We start from the raw sequence: 24,232 nt of genomic DNA, 5'->3' as shown, positions 1-24,232 counted from the left end.
AAATATTTGTATTATTTTCATTCTTGAATTAATTTTTCTCAGCCATAGAGTATTTCTCATATGATTTTTTTAAAAAAAACAAATATAATTTAATCTAAGCAAAAAAGAGTTTGCAATAAGTTTTTATTAAATTAAAAGAACCTATTGATATAAGTCGCCAACTCAGGTTTGAGGAAAAAATGACTACTAAGTTATTAGAATATATCTGCCACTGGCTACTAACTAAAAATTTCCAGCTCCACTTTGAAACTTGAAATTATGAAGGTGTGTAGAAAAATGTACAAAATTTACTTTCAGAATTTTTGATTGTTAAACATGTAGCAAAATACAACAAAAGACTGACAAGCATGATGAAGAGACCGTTTCTGTTTATACACAAAGCCCTAGTTTATTTTTGAAATTCCAAATGGCTCGAAAGTTATCGTAATAGTAAATGCTTTTATTGTACTATTCAGTAGTAAGAGCTTTTAATATATTTTTCAAAATTATTATTTTTTAATTATCACAGTAAAAATGAATTAATTTTACAAATGTGTTTGAATAAGTAGGATAGACACACAATTTACATTTTCGTTCTTTATTCATGTAGTGTAACAAATCACATGAATAAGAATAGCGATGTCTGACTTATAAATAAGGAGATTATGAATTGTGATGAGTAGTTTTAATATTGCGTAAATACGAATTCCCATGCATAATTTTTCAGCCACGTGAACAGAAATCACGAGAGTGGCTTTCAAAATGCATGAATACGAATCACGATGTGCGCTTTTATAATCGCGTAAACTAAGTCTACTATACTAGGAAGTCTAATTCAGTACTATACTAACTAGTCTAATTCAGGGGCTCTAGCGTAAACAAGAATCACGTACTAAAAAAAAAAAAAAAAAAAAAAAAATACAAATCGTCAAATTAAATCAAATCATGAATCAAATTAAATCATGAATACAAATCGTGACGTGAATTTTTAACCGCGTGAACACGAATCACTATGTTTAACTTTAAAATCGCGCGTTTAAGAATCGCGATAATTGATTTTAAAAGATTCTAAATACGCGTTAATAATTTAAATAAGTGCTGTTTTTGTAGGGGAGAGGGGGGTACATTTCAACATGGGGCACCTTTCAACAACTAGAATTTCTGCTTTCTAATATTGTTTAATGATTCGCCAATATGCCAGACAATAAGCTTTAACTAAGCATAACTATTGACATTTAGTTTTAAGCACTTTCTTTTTACCACTGTTGTGTTACTCTGTGGAACATGTTTTAACATTCCAAAAGTAAAAAGACAGTTTTGATTTTAAAACTGTTTATCTACCAGTAATCTTTTAATAAAGTAAGTGATAATTATTCATCTGCTAGTTTATTTAATTCTGTTTCTAACTGTATTATTTATTAGTAAAAAGTCGTTTTCTAAAGTGGTTGATAATACTTTAACCAAAATGTCTGCACCAGGGGCAGATTTCAACAGAGCTTAGGGGGCACATTTCAACAGTGTTGAAAGGTGCCCCAGGCTTATTATTTTTTTGTTAAGTAATCTTGCAGAAGTCATTAGTCTGCAAAAGGCCCATTAATTACGGTTGTTACATTTAAAATACTCAACTTTTTCTGTAAGGCATTATTCTAAATTTTTTGAAAAACATGTGAATGTGTTCAAAGCATGTTTGTAAAAAAAATTTCAATTATATGAAATTTTTTTAAAAGCTTAAAACCAAGATTCAGTTTGTTGCATTGTTGTTGAAAATAGAATTTATTTACAAAGAATTCATTAAAAGCATCAATAAAATAATTATTTTAAAATTTTATAAACATATTCAAGAAAATTTAACTTAGAATGAAAATAATTTAATTTTAAGAAAATTGAAAAGCTTACGGTGTAACATTAAAATTCTCAATCCTGTTATTTTACCTTCTTACAATTTATAAAAATGTTGCGAACATATAAAAAAAAAGCACACTAAACCAGAAGTTAGTGAAGAAAATATTGAAAAAGCAATGGAAACTGTCAGAAATGGTGCATGTTTAAGAGCAGCAGCAGGCTTATTTGGAATAGACTTTTCAGCTTTATTTTATAAATTAAAAAAAAGAAAGTCAAATAATTGTTTGGTTGGTGAAACCAAACAATGTACAGCTAACACAAAATGCTACAGTTCTAAATACATAAGCCAACAAGTTTTTGATGTCCAGCAAGAAATCCTGCTTTGTGAATACATAATTACATGTTCAATTCTCAATTATAGTCTAACTTACAGACAAGTTAGAAAACTTTCCTATGATAACGCAAAGTGTTTCAATTCCAAAATTCAAAGTAGCTGGGACAAAAATAAAACCTCTGGAATTGACTGGGTTAAAGGTTTTACGAAGTGTCACCCACAGCTTACTTTTAAGAAAACCGGAAAACACCAGCTTTGCAAGAGCTATAGCTCTTAATAAAGAAAATGTTCAAGAATTTTTCAACAATTATGAGAGAACTCTTAATTCTGGTCATTTTACAGTGGATCAAATATATAACTTGGATGAAACTGGAGTTTTAACAGTTGTTCCAGCTCCAAATGTTGTTGCCAAGCTAGGAGCTCACCTGGTTCGGGAGGTAGTTTCTGGAGAGCGAGGGAGCATGATAATCAATGCTTTATTTTCCAGAATGAGAGGATATTAGTGGTATAGAAAGAAATGACATTAAAATGAAACTGCCTCAACCAAGTTTAAGCTGCGTAACAGTTAAGCTGTATTTTTCATGACATTCTCCGTAAACTTTGATTTTATTAAAGACAAAATAATGCAGAAAAAACCTAAATCAATCCAATATGTTCATTCATTATTATTAATTTATGAATAAAGTTAATTTTCCAAAATGCATGATCTTGTTACGTTCTCTTCAATTGTTGAAATGTGCCCCGCCACCCGTTGAAATCTGCCCCCCAGGAGGGGTAGATTTCAACAAAATACATGGTTCACTAAATATGTAAAATTAGGTATTTTGTCTTTGGCTTAGACCTTTGGAGAAAATTTAGAGGTTACCTCAAATATCAATTTAATAAATAAAAATTAGAATTTAGATTTTGAAAGCAATAAAACTTTGAAAATAATTCTTAAGCAAAAACTGTTGAAAGGTGCCCCCCTCTCCCCTATATGAAATGCCGTTGATGTGGGGATTCGCAGATCAAAGTAGACATTAAATTGATATGCGTAATTAGTAAGGCCCGGATTTTGATGACATTTGCATTTTTGGTCCTTTAGAGCATTTTTAGAGATTTATACGGCATTTTCTTTAAATTTTGGGGCGTATTTTGCATTTTAAAGCATCTTTTAATTTTTTTCTAATTTTTATAATTTTAATTCTTACACTGGCTTCCAAACAATGAAGAAAATCTCTAGGATATTAAAAGGTGAAGCAAAATCTTTTCAAATTGAAGAAGAATTGTCAGTAAGTGTAACCGTCCTTTTCAAGTACGCACCAATAATATCAGTAGACGTTGAAAGAAGCTTCTCCTGGTATAAAAATTTGCTTTCAGACAAGAGACGCTCGTTTACATTTCAAAATATTAAAAAACATTTAATAATCCAATGTAATTCTGATATTTAGTAATATTATGAGATGGAGGTTGTTATATCCATTAAAGTTTCTATACAAAATAAAAATATTTTGTTTGGTGTCAATATATTTTCCTTTTTTTGTTTTTTAGGATATAAAACATATTTTTCAAACTTTAATGAACGTAGAACAAGTATTGCATTGCTTTATATTTTTTGAAACGACTCATAATAATTTTAAAGAGTAAAACATTGTTTTAGTTCAATATTTTTTACTTCTATTTAAGTCTTGTCATAAGGCATTTTTAGAGCAATTTTCGCATTTTAAGGGCATTTTTTGCAGTTTGTAAGGGCATTAATTGAGATTTTTTAGGTCATCAAATCCGGGCTCTAGTAATTAGTAATTCAATTAAGTATAAATAGAAAAACAAGATTCGAAAATTAAGTGAACGAGTCGTGAATAACGTGAATATAAATCGCAAATCGCGATGGTGATTCGTAAAAATGTTTGATGCAAATTGCGATGTCTAATTTATTGTAATTCAAAAGAGAATAAAAGCGAATCTGTAGAAATTAAATTAGTTTACACGTTGGATCAAGCGGGTCGAGAAAATAACGCTGTCGTAGATAAGAATGCAATTTTTATATCCGAACTTTTTTGAAGAAGCAGAACTCTTCTTAAAAAAGTAAAAACTCATTAGAAATTGGCTGATATGGTCTTGAGTCGTATAGGTTTTGCGCAACATAATAAAATGTACCATGAAGCTGAATATCCAAAACAGCGGAGGAGCAGACGACTTTTTAATATACTGAGTAAAAGAAAATTGATTCAAGAATCAACAAACGCGCAGGTTCAAGACGCAGCGGATATTTATCACTAATTAACTACAATTAATTGCTCATGCGTTCAGACAAAGAAAAAACTGCAATAGTTCATGCGTTATGCTATAACATCACACGTTTTTTTTTTTTCTCAATTAAAACAAATGTAAAGAGAAAAATCTAGACTAGTGTAATTAAAAAAAAAGAAAAAAAAAAGGCAGAGAGGAATTTGCGACAGAGCGGCGAAGAGAAGGGGTGGGAAACAATGAGGCGAAGCGTAACGAATGAATAAAGGAAAGTCTTTGCTTCCTGGCTTAAAGAACATGACATCTCTACCTGTGCGTTTTTTGCTCTTCAATGAACAAAAATAACATCACACGTACAGGATGTGAGGCAATCAACCGAGTATACAGGGCTCGGAGTGGCAAAGAATTCGCGCTTTCACAAAACGATTTCAATAAACACCAGGAATCTTAGAAGTGGAGAAAACTTCGCTTCCTCGGTTATTATCTTTAAAAATGAGGGGCCTAAAGTAATTCTAATGCAATTAAATGTTAGTAAAGGCAGTGGTCTCTAAAATTAAATTAAATGGGTGCACCACCACTGAGTAAACGGAGAACCTTAACATGCTTCATAACTTTAAAATTGATATAATAAATTAATTAAATGTAGACAGGGGTTATTCTAGGAGAAATTAAGAGTCCGTAAACAAATATCTTACCGCAAAATATTTTATCTTATAAAATCGAATCCTTCAAAATATTTTTCATCATAAGAATGGACCCTACATCAAATTACTTTGAAATAAAAAGCCCACATCGTCTTTTCCTAATTTCTGAAAGAACCAGATTATATGGAAAATTTAAATTTAAAAAAAATATATACATATGTATATTAGTAGAAATTTCAAATTCGCAAGAACAGGATCCTGTTTTAAGTTTCTGATAGTAATAATAGAGTTTCAAAGGATTGCACAAAAACTTTTTCAGTAAGAAATGATCAGTTAATGCTTGTTTAAAGCAATGATTAATAAAATCATAATAAAAAAGTTAAAATAAATAAATAAATAAAAAAAAACTAGCCGAATAAAAACCATAAATCTGGAATTAGAAAGAAATGCTACGACTTGAAAGTAGCTACTTCATATTTATTAAAACCTATTGCAGGGGTGGCGAACCTTTATACACCAACGTGCTATTTTTTCTAAACAAATTTTTAATGAAGTCACAAATGTGCCGTCAAATAATTTTGACTTCATGATTATTGGGAAAATAATACTAAATACTATCAACTTAAAACTCTTTATTCACATTGAAAGAAAAATACATTTTGCAATGTCTCAGTTATAGGCGTAATTCAACTTAAAACAACATCAATGGGTCCTCTGTTGTTGCAGATTAGATGACAAATAACTTATATTAGGTTGTAAGATATTAGTTTAAGCAGGACTGTTGATTTTTTTTTGCTAGTTATTTATTGTTAACTTGTTTTTATGGTTATTGTTTTTTTGCATTAATTGTTAATTTTTTCATTAACAATTGCTTATTATTGTGTTTGATTTTTGTGAATTTTAATTTAATTGTTACATATGCTTCATACTGTAATAACATTTGTGTAATAAAAATTCATAGTGCAATAACAATTGTGATCCGTGACGTGCCCAAAATATTGTGTTGCGTGCCATACAGGGAACGCGTGCCATTGGTTCGCCATCCCTGACCTATTGCATGCATGAAATTATCGATAGAATCAATTATAACTGCTATCGACAACAAAGCTAATAAAAAAACGAAGCTAATGCAGATTTTAACCTATATATATATTTCTCTTACACGGCGATAAAAAAAAGCCCCATTACAACTCTCCGAATGGCAACGCTAGAAAATCAACCAATAATTGCCGCTAAAAATGTCACATGCCAAATCTAGTTTGGGTGGCTCAACATATAGCGCTTCTAAAAACGGAAAAAACCAGAGTGTAAAATATTATGCGCATCGTATTTTTTGTTAAATAATTTATTCATTATATATCAGTTTAAAGATGGTAACGAGAAGAGTTTTGTGGTTGCTATGGTGACTAATTAGAAGGTAAATTGTTTTTTTGAGTGAGTGTGAGATTTGTTTTTTTTGGAACTGCGATGCTGTAATTTTATTGTTTAGTTAATAAATCTTCCTTTTATATTAAACGTGATAGTAGTTTCCTTAATTATTTGATTCGAAGTCCTTGGAGTTTTATTTGAGGTCAGTTTATTTTGTATTTTTTGACAAGAGAGAGCATTCTCACCAAACGAGATTTCTTCCGAAATTCAATGTTTTGTTTATGCAGGGATTTTTCCATTGCAATTTCTCTTATTTAAATTTTTAATAGACTTAATTATAGCCAAAATTTTAACCTTTTTAAAGAGATATCAGTTTTAGAAATTTTATCTTAAGATTTTATACTATAGCACATTTCTAATAGGTTTATCGAATTACATGTCATTTATTTGAATTCAAATTTATTTTAATGACTTAGTATTTACTAAAAAGATGTATTTTTTTTTTTTAAAAAAAGTTGTTATATGGATTTGAATGATTGTTTTGAATTCTTAGAATTTTGTGCATTTGCAATGTACCTAAGTTAGTAGCGAGCGAAGCGAGCTTGGTTTGCGAAGCAAACCATATAAGATTGCGTAGCAATTTTCGGGGGTTGGCGAGCGTTAGCGAGCAGGGGGCACAGCCCACTAGTTTGATATAAATCATATCAAAAGAAAAACTTCTTAACGATGGTATATATATATATATAGCAAAATAAAGACAAAAAGGATAAAAAGAAAAACGAGGAAAATTAATAAGTTTTATTTACTGCGTGTAAGCTGCAAGTATATAGAACTCAAAAAATACATTAAAAATATCGAGAAAACATCATAGATTAATGAAAAGAGAAAAAATCATTAAAATAAAATACTTAACATTTAAAAAAAAAGTATTTTATTTAATTAAAAAGTCAGAAAAAACGAAAAGATATAATCTCTTCATCAGCTCACACGATTATATCCGCAAAAAGAAATGCTTTCTAATACTGTATCAATACAGCCAAAACAAACTATATCAATACAATAATGTGAGGAGCCCTAAAAAACAATTGTTTATTTTATTTTATTGGGGGCTCCTCACTATTGCATTGATATATTTTGCTTTGACTATATTGATACAATATTAGAAAGCATTTCTTTTTGCGAATATAATCGTGTGAGCTGATGAAGAGATATCTTTTCTCCCCTTTAATACTATTTTTAAAAAATTTCTTTTTTTTAAGTATTTTATTTGAATAATTTTTTTTATCTTCTCCTTTCATAATTTAAATGTTTTCTTTCTCTCTCTCTATGTATATAAACTTTCTTGAAACTTGCGTGTCGGCAAGTAGTAAAAATAAAAGTTTATAGAAATGATTATAAAAAAAAAGCACATTTCGAAGGCTGTTTTTTGTTTTTAAAATGTGCTTTTTAATTTAAAAATTGTCCCATAAAAAAAATTCATTTAGTTTCCTTTTATTCCCCCAAAACATCATTAAGGTCACTTCTTGTTTCCAGAAACAAATTCATGAAAAAAGAGCTCTAAGAACTCAGGCCTTCTGATTTAACCAATTCTTAAATTATACGTTAGTTTTTCTGGTAACGTAAAAAAAAGTTTTAGTAACTACAAACCAAAACAAAGATTGCAAAGCGGAAATTTACACACATAAAATTCTTTTTCTTTAAGAGAATTTCATCAATTAAAAAAATTATACATCTTAGAGAATTTCTCTTGCTCAAAAGTATTCATTTTATCAGCACACACGGAGGCGGTCATAAGCGAACAAAAAAGTTAGCAAACATCCTGATTAAAAAAAAGAAAAAAAGTTGATAAAGAACATTTTTAGAAGATGGAATAAAAACTTAATATGAACGTTGAACTCGGCGTTGAGTGAAAATTATAACATTTCTTTAACAACCGTCTTTACTTCCAATTGCATACCACTACATGGAAAACGCTGAAGTGCCACTTGCGGGAAGGGTGACTCACAAGAGGGAAATTTGAAAAAGTTGGCATGAATTAATCGATTAAAAGAAACATTTAGTAGGGCCTTGGCTACAACATTCTGAAGTTTAATTTAAACTAGTATACAAATTAAATTAGTTTTAAACTGGTTAGTGCGACTACGTGATTAGGTGGCTAAGTTCATAAAATTAACAAATTATGGTGTTTTGAAATGGTTATTGTGGATTTGTAACGTGATTAGGCTGCGTGATTATGAAATTAACTAGGTGTCTCCGCGCTCTGCTCGTTTTGCTCCCCAACCCCACGATTGCGTCGCAATTTTTTTCTCTTGACGATAACAGATTAAAAAAGTGATCTCTTGACAATAAAGATTAATATTAAAAAAGATTGATAAATAAGTCTTTCGATATTAAAAACTGGCTAGCGTATAAGCTGCTATTTTGAGAGTTGAATTTAACATCTTGTTTTGCTGTGTTAAAACGTAGATATTTAAAATTCCGAAGGTGTGCAAAAAATGCACAGGAAGTAAAATGGAATAAAAAAAATTAAGATTAGAAAATTAGTTCAAAAGTTATTACTAGTTAAATTCTGAATAAAAAAATACTATGATGTGAAAAGGCCACTCTCGTTAAAAAGAAAGGACGCGTAACGGAAAAAAAAAATCCTTCGTAAATAATTGTAACTGATTAAATTTAGAAAGAAAAAAAATATGGAACTATGACACGTAAATAATACTGGTCCAATAAATGGGAGCAATATTTAAAGGGCCAAATTAGTATTGTAAGAGGAATTTTACGGACTCTTTTAAAAATTAGATTATTTTATCGAAATTATGTATCATTTTATCGGACTAATGATTTTATCGTAAAAATGGACCGTAAAAATATTTTACCGTCTTACTCTAAATGGTCTCTTCACAAAACTTATTCTTTTGTGGGGAAAAAAAAAATTTAAAAAAAGAAGAAAAAAAAACCGGAGTCAGTAACTCCTTTAATACTATAACTTCCAGAACGAAATAGCTTTCGTCTAGTTTTTTTCCACGAAATACTTGAAGCAAAATGCATAAACCTATGGTCAAAAAGGGTTATTTTCCTCTGGAGAATCCGAAACTGCAATATAAAATAGGAGTTCATTTTTAGGATTTCTAACTTCCTCCCACGGGGGTGGGAGTGGACGCTCAAGTCTGGTATTATTGGATAGAAAAATAGAAAAAAAAAACAAAGATAGAAAAATTAAAATTTTAATATTAAAATTTTTTTCTCAACATTAAAAATCTAAATTTTCTTTTAATAGTGAAACTGAAAAACAACCAGGTAATTGCATTTTAGTCCCCCATTTAACATAAATCGTTATCTTTTAAGATTAGACTTAGATCTAAATTTTTGTTTCTTCATCATATAAAAATAAATTCTCGAACCCTACGTAAACATAATATATAGAAGCTTTGAGGTAAGGTTTTACCAAATTTAAAATATGCTCAACTAGACATGAGTATTTAGTGGGGAAATACACTCAAGTTCATAAATTAAGGAGCACATATTTTCACGGATGGAAGAAGTGGTGTACTAAATTAAGTGAAATTTTATGATAAGAGTTCAAAAATGACGCAACAAAATTGCATTTCAGATTTAAATAAAAGGCAGGGCATGAAATTTCACTTCTTAAGCCAGATTAGAATTTTCGCTTGCTACTTTTCCGAAAAATATGAACAATCTTAATTTTTAAAATGTTAACTGATGTAGTTAGTGTAAAAGAACTTTTTGATGCCCAAAACCATAAAAGAACGTTAAAAAGTGAAAGTACATTTATGGCTAAGTAATAATATTAACTTAAAATAAGGTTTTCATAAGGTCTCAATTAGACGCATAATGAATAGGAAACACAAAATCAATAAACTTTCTGCAAAAAATTTTATTGACTCTTAACAAGTTTCAACCGTTTCAGCGCTAATTTTGACGAAATTTATTTAAAAAAGCAGAATTTAGTTAAAAAGTGATATTCATAAAACTCTATATTGATTGCTATTCATACTAGTATCTGAAAATTAAAATATCACCTGTCTAGTGCAGACTTAGCGTCAAACTCTCAGATTCTGTGTTTTTTTTCTTTTATTTTCCCCATTCCAAATCAAATTCTGTTATACTTGAGAATCTAGTCTAACTATAATACACTCAATTGAAACCAGGGATGTTGGATTTCAGCCAGATTACTTTTTATTCGGTTTAAATTAAACCACTTAAGACTGTCTTTCAAAGGTTCTGCAGGTGCATGAAATTATGCTTTATTGCAAATATGCTATTTTCATAACTGATGAGAGTTTGCAACGATTACTCATGACTGACAAGTTTAGCCTATCTTAAGCCAATGCCCTCTTATGTTTATTCTGAAAATGGTGCAAAACGTCAATAAAAAGAAAAGTCAGTTTTGAGAAAATGAGTTTATGTGGTCCAATTTTTTAATGTATATACAAACTTAATGCAATGCTGCATTATTTGGGGTTATAAAAATTTTCATCTAGGTGGGAAAATGTCGCTTAAGATTAATAACTTAAAATATTTAAGGTATAGGTCAGTCCAGAAACATTATTTACATTCAAGATGGCATATATACAGTTTAAAAATATAGCTTTGCTTTAAGTGTAATGCACTTAAACTGTGGCTTTTTTTATTTTCCTTGGAAAAATAACTTCGAAAAACAATGTTAAAAAAGACAGGCTATAAATAAAAATGCCAGCTTTTATTAGAACTAATATTTTTATAAACAGTAATCAGGGGTCTGCCCAGGTCAAATTTACAACCGTTTAGAGGTACCTTCACAAATTCAACTTTAGGAAAAACGGTAGTTTCACAAAATACTTTTTCTTAAAATTTTATTTTTGTATCCCTTAAGAAACAATAAATCCATATTTTTGTGTTGATTTTTTAATATAATTTTTAATTTTCACAAATTATGTCTAAATTTTTACAAAATAGGTACCTCTTAGAAAAACCAAGACAGACCCCTGGTTATATAAAAGGAGTATAAATTTGTTAATTAAGTACTGCATTGGCGTGACTGCATGTTAGGAGCAATTTTGGGCTTCAACTTTACACTTTCAAAACAGTTTGAAGCAAAAGTTATTGCAGTTTTAAGTGCTGTTTGTGTTTTGGGTGTTTTTACTAATTACACATTATTTAGCTGAGCGAAAGACTGATACATCATCAAGTTCTATTACAAATACAATCTAGACTACAATGGAATGAAAAAGCAAAAAAAAAAAAAAAAAAAAAAAAAAACACTTGACAATTAGTTCAAGAATTAAATGATAAACTTGCAATAAAAAATACCATGCGATTTGCTATAAAGCCTGCCCAAACACTATTACTGAGCTTAAAGAGCAGATTTTATTTATGAAATGAGCTTTTCTGGAATTCCAATTTGTTTGAATTATTGCAATTCGGAGTGTTTAAAATTTTTTCCCAATATTTGTGGTTAACTAATTATTTATCCATTGTTGTCAAAAAGTTCATAAATATCACACAAAATCTTTAATACATTAAGTTGATGTTGAAAATAATCGAAGGAAAAAGGGGAAATTTTTTTTTTTAGATTAGATGTTGCCAGATATAAATCCAATCATTAATACTGGAATTTTTAAAAATACAAAAAACATAAGTCAAGTAAAAATAGTTTCAAAGAAATTATAACTATTTTGAATTAACATTAGTGAAGTTACTAATAATTTATTTCTTCTTATTGTTTAATGAAAAATGCAAAATACAATCCATTATTTTTTAAATCCAGCAATAAAGTACATTTTGTTACAATTAGCATATTACAGAGCATTCTTAAATAAAATTAAGGCTGTAATATTATATTAACAAATAGATTTTTGTTTCGAAAAACAAACTTTCAAGGAGATAAAAAAATGAAAGAAGAATACTCATGGAGATTGATAAGAAGAGATTCCTAGTAGCATAAAAAAAAAATTAAATGAGATCGAGATAACTAATTGTTTCAATAGATTTTCAGATGCATTCTTGTCAGATTATATAGCAAAAATGCTGCTCATTTCTGAGGCTGTAATAACTTCCACTTTTTAAATTTGAAAATGAAGTAATAAAACAAATTTACCAATTAAGTAAACAAAAAATTATTCCAATAGTTTATATATATATATATATATATATATATATATATATATATATATATATATATATATATTGCTTTCACTATGACTTAATTTTCTCTCTCTCTGTTTTGGTCATCAAATTTAGTATGTGATTGACGTTACCTGAATCAGCTATTTAACCTTTTGGCGACAGCTGGTACAATAGTTGTATCCTGATATTTTTGTTATAAAAGCATTTAACATATAAAAGACATGTTATATTGAAAACAAATATGGAATTGATGATTTTTCTTCTTCATTCTTCTGTTTTTATTATAATGCAGCATTTTAAAGGAATGTCTCATACTATTTATCATTTTTTTCAGTACAATATTATAGATAACAGGTAACATAGGAAACTGTGATTTTAAGTGTTAAAGTTTTGCTTTAGGAATTAAGAACTATTTGCTTTTTCTGTTTCTCTTTTGTTCTTATCTTACTTCTCTTCTTATCTGTATTTTTATCATGACATTTTTGTTTTTAATAAACGTTACTAATAAACATTATTTTATAGCAATTTCTTTTTTTCTTCTTCTAAAAATACAACAACATGAAAAAGTTAAATTGAGATTTTCATTAAAAAAATTAAGAAACTTTTTTTGTTTTGGTTTCTATCTGGCTTTTTTTTTGTTTTTGCTTCGAATTTTTTTCTCTTTTTTTTATAGAAGTTTTTATTATAAAGCAGCAATTTTTAAGAGCATTTCTGTTAGATTTGATTCTTTTTCCTTGAATATATGGTAATTGAAGAACTGAGATGTTGAGCTTTAAAATTTTCTTTCAAGAATTAAGATTGATCTTATTTTCTCTGTTTCTCCTTCGTATATAATCTTAAATTATGATAGTTCGGCAATTTAAAAAGAGTTTCTGACAGGCAGTTTTTTTGCGAAAATATTATTCATATCATTGAAATTTCTGTTTCAGTGTTGCTATACTGCTAAAAAATGTTGCTATTTGGCCTAGCAGAATTCGGCTGATTTTTTTTGCAGAATATTCGGTATACAATTTAGTCACAATTCATTATCACATTTGACCAAATCACATTCATTGCTGAAAAACGAAGGAAAAATAACTAGGTTTTACAATAAAACTTGTACCAAAATAACAATAAACAAATGAGCAACTAAAAATTTGCGTGTTGTAATAACATCGTAGCTATATAACGAGATTGTCAAAATCACATGAAAAAGTATAGGAATAATTGAAAAAAAAAATCCCTTAAATTTATGATGAACTCAGCAAAGCAAGAATAAAGTGTGCCAAATGCTCAATTTGAAATTCAAGTGTCGTAATAAAATTATCGATTTTATTATATTACGTGGGTATGCATAGCAATAACTGTTTAAAAAATTATTGAAAAAAAGAAAGAAATTGCCAAAAAAATGAGAAAAAAATCACTTAGAAGTTGTCCTAAATAAGCTATTATTTAAATGAGGGTCTGAAACTTTTGTGTCGTAATAATACTGTAATAAGAATTCAGGATTCTCACAATCATGTTGAAAAGTGGAAATAACTGTCTAACACATTAACATCGCATTTCACACACATATAGAATCTGTGAAAATTGAATGCATAAATAATGGATGATTCGAATGTGCGATTAAAAATGTTGATTGTGTTTAGAAGCTCCTGTGGGCTACACTTCAGTAACAGGTTGTGCACCCCTATTTAAAACTTTTCGATATCACAGAAGTAATAGCTTCCAGAATATTTTCAAGAAATTTGTGATATATGTGTTAATAAATATAATCTATGTTAATTCTGTCTAGAGACTTTAATTAATCATAGTCAATTTTTCAATGTATCTACAATTTAAGTCAATGTTTGGCAGGTATATTTTCATTTTAAATGAAGCGTGTAATTATATTTTGATTGCAGAAATTAACGTAATAATTTTCAAAAAACTTCTCAATCAGGACCAAGAAAATCCAATTTTAAGTTTGATAAATTATGAGATCCTACTTTACTGCTAAATCCCCAGATACTAAATTGGCAGCTAGAAAATTTTTAACTCAGAAAATTAAAAAAACAAAACAAAACAATTATTATTGGGAACACTTACTATCTGATACAATATTGAATACGATTAATAAGCCTCTGCACTGAATTATAACCTTATTTTTAACTAATTTCTAAAGCTATTTTTCAAATTATGAAATACCCCAATACTCTGAGTTAATAAAAACTTTTTTAATATTAATATAAGGGAATAAAGAATGAATCTTTTGAACTGATAAAACTAGCAACAACCATTCCTAATTATGTCTCTCGTTTTAATAATGCAAAATTCTTCTACATTCACAAACTAAATTTGAGAAGTTTTCAAATACTCATAGTACCTAGTTATTATGGATCTACATTATGGCTAAGAACCAACATTTGATTTTTTCCCCCAGACAGTGTAAATATTTACCAAAAACATTAATACATAGAGAATAATTTTACACATAAAAGTAGCGTCTTTGATGTTTTTTATTAAAAGCCTTTCTTTCCTTAACCTCAAAAGTATAAAAATTGATTACAATATTTCAAAACTGAACGAACATAACTACAACCGACTTCTTTTATTCAGCTACAAAGGAGAGAGAAAATACGAAGTTTAACAATATTTAAGCAAATATTTCGCGGAAATTCAACTGAAAATATCTTAGTGATTCTTTCAACTAAACGATGAGCAAAATAAGTATAGAAATAGTGGTAAAATCTTTATTATCAGGACTACATCTAAAATATCACAAATGTTAACAGAAAAACATATAATAGTTCATTAAAAAGCTATTCTTACCTCTCTTCCAAATAGTTAAGAGCCCAATCTATGACTTGCGTTACAACATCTTGCCTATTTAAATTATAGTTTCCTACAATTTTAGGATTAATATTGAACTCCGAAGTTTGCAACTCGTTGTATTCCTTGAGAAATCTCTTAACGTCATTAGCCATAATTTTTATATTCACGAGAGAAAAGGCACTCTTTAAATTTTCTTAAAACATCGGACAATTAAAAACTACGCTAATCTTTAACTAATTATCACAACTAAATTAAATTTCGATAGTACAAGAATTACCGGGAAAATGTCAGACACCCGCCCTTCAGGCTTTTTTATTTCACATACAAATCAAGTAGTAATAATTTCATTCATGTCACTGAGTTCTATGCGCCATCTATTGAGAGTATTATCATTTAAGACTTTAAATAGTTAATTTAATTATAGTATAAATAATATTTAAATATTAAAAAATATTGTCGACGATTTCCAAAATTTTTCTCCTGATTTTATTGCCGCTTACTTTTTTAGCAATAGTTATTTCTTAATATTATAATATGTTTAAATGTACTTCAACTGGCCGAGAATGACGATTTGGAAAAACCACTGAAATTTGTAAACAAACAGTGAGTCACGAGCATGATAAGAGCAGAAAAATTTTCTTACTCCTCAATTTGTTAGTCAGCATCGTTTCATCATATTTAATTCAAAATGACACTTAAAGTGTTTTATGATTTGATGTCCCAGCCTTGCAGAGCTTTAATAATTTTTATGAAAGTTAACAATATATCTTTTGAATCTAAAGTTGTAGCTCTGAGGAAAGGTCTCTCTCTCTTTTTTTAAAAATTTGAATTATAAAATTGGACTTTAGACTATTGTCTTTCTTATAAATATAGAACTATGTTAAATTTGTAAAATGCTTTACAAATATATTTGTAAAATGCTTTTTGAATTGCTCTACTACTTTATATTAAAATAAGAAATAGTCAATATGATTTTATGCAGGAATGATTTTCGGCTTTTGTCTGTAGATGTTAAGGGGTCCCGATGTTAAACAAAATGATAATGCATTTTATGACTTGATGTCTTTATGCATTTTCCTGAAAGTAACTGTCGTTTAAATGTATAAAGGGTTGGGCTACATTTCTTCATTAAATTTTGCAATATCTTTTTCAAATATACTTTTAATTTGAATTGGACTTAATTTTTATTGTTTGTTAATAGGTGAACATTTGACTGAAGCATTCAGTAAAATAAATCCATTCCGGAAAGTTCCTGTCATTGATCACAATGGTTTTGTTTTAACTGAAAGGTGAGTAAATCCTCTATAACCAATTGCTCTCAATTATTTAAAGTTTATTTCTTAATGCACGAGCAAATTAGCTTAATTTGCTTGTCCAAATGCCTTTTATTGCATCTATTTTGTAGCAGTGTTAAATGGTATATAAAAATTCATAATTTTTTAAAAAAATAAATTGAAATTTTTTATTTGTTGATAAGAAGAAAGATAACTTGTTTAAACAAAAGTTAGTATTATGCATTGTTGATGCTATTCTACTTTGAGGCCGTCTCGAAATATTTAGAGAATATTTCCTTATTAACTACGTCAAAATATTCACCAAATTATGGCTATTTTCAGGTAGTGGTCCACGAGAAATTAGAAAGAAATTAATAACATTACAAAAAGAGAAAACCTCTACATGTTTTTATTTAAAAGTACATGTTTATTATTAGTTTAGTTTAAAATTCATTTGGCATCTTGGCAATTGTAGTTGGCAGGCAGATCACTAAATGAAAATATCCCCAATATTTAAGCAGTGTATATTTTGAGTATATTTCCACGTTTGTGGCTGTTTGTAGTAACTACACTTGTTTAGGCTCCAAAGGGTTTTCAAACTTGCATAAATTTTAAATGAAGGAAATCCAGAGAGGTTTATCCGTGGATGAGTACAATTTATGCCAGTTGAATATGACCGCTTCTGTGATGCGTTTTTCAGCTATTGCCCATGCTATTGCCAGATCTCTCCAAAACTTGGCAACAGGTAAGCGGATACATAAATCTTCTGAGTATTTTTCAATAGCAGTGTAATGAAATAAGCAATATATTCTTATGCATTATACATTGTAAATAAGCAGGTAATTTAAACTATTTTAAGAAAGTGACAATATGTTTTTCTTCCCTACATTATGAAATAATATACTTATAATGTATAACATGTACTTTATAATTAGAGACCAAAATATGTTCCAAAACTCTGATGGGTGAACACAATTGGATAATGTTAAATATTTGGGTATCATTACAACCATTGCCAAGGTGCCTAAGAGTTTGCTTACTTGCAAATATTTAAAAAACAATGGGTAGTGTTTTGTCAAAGTGTGTTTACGCATGATAACATGCAAGTTGGTACCCTTCTGTGATTTTTGGTTTGTCAGGTTGCTAAAATTTTAGGACTTTTTTTGGCGTAGGTAGCTGTACGAAAATCTTTTCATTGAACTAAATTGAGTTCGTTTTTGGAACACAATTTCAAAACTTATGCTATTTTGTTCTATTACAAAATAGATTAAATTTGAAATTCAAGTTTTTGTGATATACAAGAATTTTACAGATACTTTCGCTGTATCACTAATCGGAAGTAATGAAGATGAATGAACAAAAAATATTTTTTTCAGAGCTATTTGTTTTAATCAAACAGTTATTCATTTGTAGACAATTCCCTTTGATTCTGTTTTTTTAAAAAAAATTATTGATACAGTTTACTGATAAATCAATGATGAACGTAATGAAATATTTGAATTCTGTTTGATGTTATAATTAAAAAAAACTAAACTTTGGGTGGAAAGTAACAGTGTTTTTCATTTTTATTCTTGTGAACAAGATATTTTATTTTAGAAATTCTTTACAATTCATAAATTATATTATTCAGACATTGCTCAGGTAAAAGTTGCCACTAGAGCTTTTGTAACTTAATAGCTAAGTTTATAATTTGTAGGTTTTTTGGTACTTCTCCATTTTGCTGGCACAGGCGATAAAGTCGCCAATGCAAACTTACTGAGTGCAAGTAAATGCAACTGTTTTTTTATTATTAAGTGAAGTTTTTTTTATTTTTCAAATAAATAGATAGAATAGCCGAAATTATTTGTGCCGGCAAAATGAAAAAGTAAGATTTTTTGCAACTGTATTTGTTTAAGGTTTTCTTACCCTAAATGATTGCATGTAGTCATTTATAAAAATAAATAAAAAACTATTGCTGGGAAAGAGAAAAAAAATAGCACTTTCTTTTCTACTTTACAGCATTTCTATGATTAGATATTTGTCAAGAGAATATAAGATCTTGGACAACTGGTACCCAAAAGATAGTAAAAGACAGGCAAAGGTTGATGAGTATTTGGAATGGCAGCATTTGAATACAAGATTGTTTGGAAGTATGATTTTTCGTGAAAGGGTAGGTTGTATTTCTTATCATTGATACAGGCACTATGGGCACTTTCAAACAAGTGTTTATCAGGGATGAGACTTTTCAGCCTAATTATCTAAAACTCTGATTCTCTAAAAGTTTCAGGTTTTTTTAAAAATATAAATATTTAGCTTTTCTGGAAATTCAGTTGTTGAAATAAGATTATATTTAATTCCGATTTTCAAAGATAAACAGAAAATTCAATCTTCCTAGCTGCCAACTCTTCCGCATTTTTACTTATTTTAGCTTTTTTCACGCAGAAAATAAGATTTTCCATATCCGCCAGATAGCTCGTATTTTCGGAATTCAAACGTCACTGCTTCCTGTTTGCTGGTGCGAAAACAAGCAAAATATGTATATGTTACCGTTAAAGTATATAATGCAGTTATTTCATAGAATACCTAGTTATTCCATGAAATAACTGATCATGTCGGTTACAGTGAGTAATATGTTATTAATTTGACACTTTAACTAGTTATTCTATGAAATAACTAGGTATTCTATAAATTAACTAATGAGAGACAGTTAAAGTGTAAAATAAACAATTTATCTAAAATGAAATAACTAGGTATTCCATAAATAAACTAATGATAGACAATTAAAATGAAAAAGAAGCAATTTATCTAATTTATGCAGCGTATAAATGTTATTTATGGAAACGTACCATTAAATCATTTGTTACAACAAGGATTACTAAAATGACCCTTGGAATTACAAAGAACATTATTTCTAAAACAAAAAAAAAAATTTTTGACACACTGGGTTTTACACGAACATTTTTTGAATCCCTGACTTGTACCTAAACTTTCAGCTGTAGCAACCGACCGGAGCGATATTTCTATATCCGGTACTTCTTCGATTTGAATTAATTTTTGATCGCAGACACTGAACTGGGATCGGGAATATGATTGTTTTATGCGGCCGTTTCTTGTGCCCAATTGGAAAAATCTTTCGGTTATTTTTATGATGATAGCTAAAATAGATTTGGCATCACCTTTTCCTCTGTCAACTTCAGGCACTGGGATATGGACGGTAAACCCCACTGAGACTTCAGAATGAGATTTATCCGACATTAATTTCATCTTTTTCGCTTGAATTTCTAAGCATTTTTTAGACCTTTCTCTTTGACCATTAAGTTCATTAAAACACAATTAGCAGATTTTCTGCTCAACTTCATCTTATTTCTCAGTTTTAAGGGCTGCAGACCGTTATTCTATGAAATAACTAGTTATTTCATAGAATAATAATCAGATCTGTGTCTATTCAAATGAATTTATTTCTAGAAAGTGGCAGAATTGAGTACATTTATGTATTAAGCGCTTCAATAATTTTCAAAAAAGCTAAACGGAAAACTTTTTCTGCTTCAGTGAGTAAAATCTAAAAAACTATCTTTATGCGTATTACATAAAAATACCTTATTTGGGATTTTTCTGACTGATAGAAAATGGTTTTCTATTTAGCTTTCCTGAGAAGTAGTTAGCAGAACTGATGCCCTTTCTGCATATAGCAATTCAAATTACTTATATTTATTTTCTGTTTAAGTTTTATTAAATTTGAATTTCTTGTCTTGTATTTGAATAAACTATGTTATTTTAATCAATCATATCATTAAAACAAAAAATAGGTGTTCATAAATGGTAGTCTAGTGATATTTTCATCTGGATAGTGTATATTTCTTTTTCTGTTATAATGCATTATAATCGATCTTAAATCTAAGAACTAAGCATTTTTAAGAATGTAATGTAACTGTTTGACGAGATCAGAACTGAAAATCTTCAAGAGTACATTAAGATTTATTTACCACTTTAATTCCAGTTTGATTTAACAAATTTATTTTAATTTTTACTATACTAAAAATTTGATTTCTGCATAATATGATGTGGGGCTTATTTTTCTAAAAAAATTTTATTATAGATTTGAATATAGAGCTGGTGATAAGTTTTAAGTTATTAGTCAAAATAGTTATACAGCTCAAACATTTATTTTAAATATTTATAAAGAAAGTATAAATTCTACAACAAGGGCGCCGGCAGCGGGGTGCACTTGCACCCCCCTGGCTTTTTTTTTTTTTTAAACAATTAAAGAGATACAGAAAAATTTTGTTATAAAATTTTTTGTTAAACATATTTTTATGGAAAAACAAATAATTAAGTAATTATTGATACATAAAAATTAAAAAATTGTTTAATCAAACAAGAATTGTAATCGTCTTGTTTGCTGTCCAAATCTGTTTTTAACTTTTTCAATGAATTCTGAGTCATCTTTGATTCTTTTCTTATGCACACTGAGCATTCACAAACTTGGCCGATATCTAAGCTATATTTTTAAATTTCATTTAAAAAAATTTAAATAATATATTTTCTATTAGTTATTCAGTTTAACAAAGGTGTATAACACAAGCTGACTTCTCGCAACTGTAAAACTTCATCAACACAATGAATACCAATGTTAAGCGTGCACAAACACGTTAGTATACGAAACTACTGTTTGTAGTTATTTGTGCTTCAAAGTCAGTAGCTATGCCAGCGCGATCACTTCTGGGCAAAATTTGTAAGTACAAGAAATTCGTACTTTTTTTAAAATATCTTGCTAACAATGAAGAAACGTATCTTGAAAAAATGAACAGATGAAAGTATATGTAATAACAAAACAAAATGCAATAGCAGAATATTTAAAATAATTTCGGGGGGAGGGGAGGGTAGTTTGTTAGAGGGTTGCACCCCCTTTTATATTATTCTGCCGGCGCCCTTGTTCTACAACTTATTCATCGCAATTTATAGAAAACCACTTCAGTTTTCCTTTTTATGAGGCAACTATATTTAGTGATTTATTTAAAATATTAAACAGTTTTATCTATTACAAAAAAAAATATTGTGTACAAAGTTAAAAAATGCTATTTGGAACTTGGGATGTGTCCTTTGCTGATATTTTTGATTATTTGTTTCAAGAGTAAAAATTGTTTCAGAGAAAATATATTTTTCCTCAACATTATTAATGTTTCTAATATAAAATCATACTGATTAGTTGTGACATCAGTATTTTATAAAATGTAGTTTTACCATCTGTACTCAAATTCAAAATTTGTGTGAAATTTATTCATTACTTATCTATTCAGTAAAATAAATAGAAGATATTTATAATCAAATTTAATAAAGCTTTACCAATTTTATAAATAATTACTTTCTTTAAATTTTTGTTTTTAAAGCAGAATTTCATAATGCATGAATTACAAGTCTGCTTTAGACAAAATGCATTTAAATCTAGTTTAATGAAACATAATGCTATCTTTCATAAATATATCAACTAAACTGTAGTTTCAGTTCTATAAATAAGAACTTTCATTCTAATCTAGGATTAATTTACTCTCATTTAATCTTTTGCACTAGAGGGTTCTCTCTGAATCTTTTAACACCTGTTTCTTATCTCTCTTCTTTTATCATTTTGTTCCTCTGTCCGTCTTGGTTAAATCACTTAACATGCATTTACCTCTTATACTTGTCTGTTTGGTGTTTAGACCCTGAGGAAGGTTCGGTTTATAGAACTATAGTATGTCCATTTCTGTGCTTTATTCATGGTTTTTTTGCTTTAGTTTACATAGCACTAAATATACCCTATCCTTTTTGGAGAACTTTTAAATTGTTTTTAGTACATAATTTTCTATATGAAAGGTACAATGGTTTTTTAATATTTTTTTATTATCTTTCCTGTACTTTGTTTAGGTAATGAAGCAAATTAATGTATGTCTACATGCTGTTAAAATGACCAACTTCACAGTTTTATCTTCATATCAAAAATATTTTTTAAGTGTTGCAGAGGTCACAGTTAAGATTATTTCTTGGGTTTCTATCTGTGCATTCTAAATTTTATTTATGTTTTAGGTAATTACACCGCTTATGACCCAGAAACCTATTAATGAGGAGAAAATCAAATTCTACAAAGATGGTTTTCAGAATGTTTTGAAAGATATTGAAAGGGGTTTCTTGCAGAATAAGAACTACTTATGTGGTGACACAATATCTGTTGCAGATATTTTTTGTGCTTGTGAAATTGAACAGGCTCTTGCTGTAGGATTTGATCCATTTGCTGAAGCACCTTTAGTGAAGGCTTGGCTTGAAAGAATAAGACAAGAACTGGATCCCCACTACAGTGAAGTTCATGGAATAGTAAAGAAATTAGCATCTAACATTGTTAGTGGAAAGTTGTAAACACTAGTTTCGTGTTTAAATAATATATATCTAATGGTGATTAGTTTTAATTTAGTGAAAACAAAGTTAAAACTTTTAATCTGATAAATCTTGCTAAATCTGTCTTATAAATACAAGAAAATCAATTTACTATTAAAAAATATGTGAATATTTTTATAACTTTTTACATGAGTTTATAAAATTTAAGCTGCCATTGTAATTTAGATTTGTATTTATATTTGTCATTTCCAGAATAGTGTATTTTTATTGATAATTGGAGATTGTTGAAAGTATTACTTGTCTGTATTTTTCCCCTTAACTTATACCATACAATTACTATATCTTTAAATGCCAAATGTATGGTTAAGTAATAAAAAAAATTATATCACAAAGAGCAATTTTAAAATGCCAAACATATAGTCAGACAAATTAAAATGCTTTATATTTTGCAATTATTATTGAGACTGATTAATAATGACATAGATATAAAAAGAGCTAATTAGTCACTTTCTTTTAAATTACTATACTTCACTATTGAAGTTACTTTACTAAAATATTTAGTTTTAAAATCACATATCCTCATAATTACTATACACTTGTTGCTTCATTGTTTGTTACTTCTTTAAATATCTTAATTTAATAAAATATTTTCAAATTTCTTAGTTTCAAAAATCATTGATAAAGAAAATATAAAACTTTAGCACTATATCAATTCAACTATAGTTTGTTTAAAGTGAGAACTCCCCTAGCCATTCGTCTGGAGCTGTGGCAATGTCTATGGTAACGAGGTATAACTATTTCAAGTAGGGGTGCGGGATCACTGTTTTTGACAGGTTTTAGCTCAAGTGAGCTAGAGAAGGGAGATCTTTTTCTTCAGTCTATTGTGTTATCCCTAGAGTGAAGAGAAGCTACCCTCCCTGAAATGCGCTATTATTGTTTCCATAGCAGTAGATGATCTCAGACTTTGAGCCGGGGAGAGTTTTTACCATAGATAAACTATACTTGCAATTTTACTGCATAATATGAAGAAATTTATGACTGGTAGGGTAAAGCTTAAGTGTAAAACACACTTTCGCACTAGTTAAATATATGCGAGAAGAGATTGACAGTTATTAAAATAATGTGATAAGTATTCATATCTAATTATTTTTTGAAGCTAAACACTGGTTTTCTAATGTTATTTAGAGGTCTACAACACTGGAATAAAGATAACTTTTAAACATATGTATTTGCACTCATCTTCAATTTGAATTAGATTAAAGTAGAATGAAGCTAGACCGAAAAATGTTCAGAAAAGAAAAAAA

The 24,232-nt window shown here is 28.6% G+C and overlaps 2 protein-coding genes across 6 annotated transcripts in view; one reads left to right on the top strand and one right to left on the bottom strand.

Annotated features, from left to right (window-relative positions):
* Window positions 1-15,687, bottom strand: part of LOC107451193 (uncharacterized) — a 34,982-nt gene extending 19,295 nt beyond the window's left edge. Inside the window, exons 1-2 of one of the 2 annotated variants that reach the window (XM_071178713.2) lie at window positions 15,307-15,620; window positions 12,648-13,571 (exon numbers count right to left, since the gene is read on the bottom strand). Coding sequence is in view for 1 of the 2 variants with exons in the window: in XM_016067209.4 (XP_015922695.2) it covers window positions 15,307-15,461 (155 nt within the window). In the remaining variant the exon portion in view is untranslated. Of the gene's footprint in view, window positions 1-12,647; window positions 13,572-15,306 lie in introns of both variants that reach the window. The other variant, XM_016067209.4, reaches the window with a different exon arrangement.
* LOC107451195 (glutathione S-transferase theta-1) lies at window positions 15,085-23,584 on the top strand. 4 transcript variants are annotated; one of them, XM_043039469.3, is made up of 5 exons: window positions 15,886-15,966; window positions 16,511-16,598; window positions 17,164-17,328; window positions 18,582-18,732; window positions 22,623-23,584. In XM_043039469.3, the coding sequence occupies exons 3-5, from the start codon at window positions 17,243-17,245 to the stop codon at window positions 22,947-22,949; spliced, it is 564 nt and encodes a 187-aa protein (XP_042895403.2). In that variant the 5' UTR covers window positions 15,886-15,966; window positions 16,511-16,598; window positions 17,164-17,242; the 3' UTR covers window positions 22,950-23,584. The 4 variants fall into 4 exon arrangements, with proteins under 4 accessions (XP_015922701.3, XP_015922700.3, XP_042895403.2 ...); XM_087165803.1 differs by having other exon boundaries at window positions 15,895-15,912; XM_016067215.4 differs by lacking the exons at window positions 15,886-15,966; window positions 17,164-17,328 and adding an exon at window positions 15,085-15,204.
* Window positions 23,585-24,232: the final 648 nt, after the last annotated feature.

The sequence above is a fragment of the Parasteatoda tepidariorum genome, chromosome 6, assembly GCF_982258835.1.
Source record: "Parasteatoda tepidariorum strain Cologne lab strain chromosome 6, Ptep-v5.0, whole genome shotgun sequence".
Classification (NCBI taxonomy): Eukaryota; Metazoa; Arthropoda; class Arachnida; order Araneae; family Theridiidae; genus Parasteatoda; species Parasteatoda tepidariorum.
Note: the sequence above shows the minus strand (reverse complement) of the source record. Positions and strands in the feature narration are given on the sequence as shown.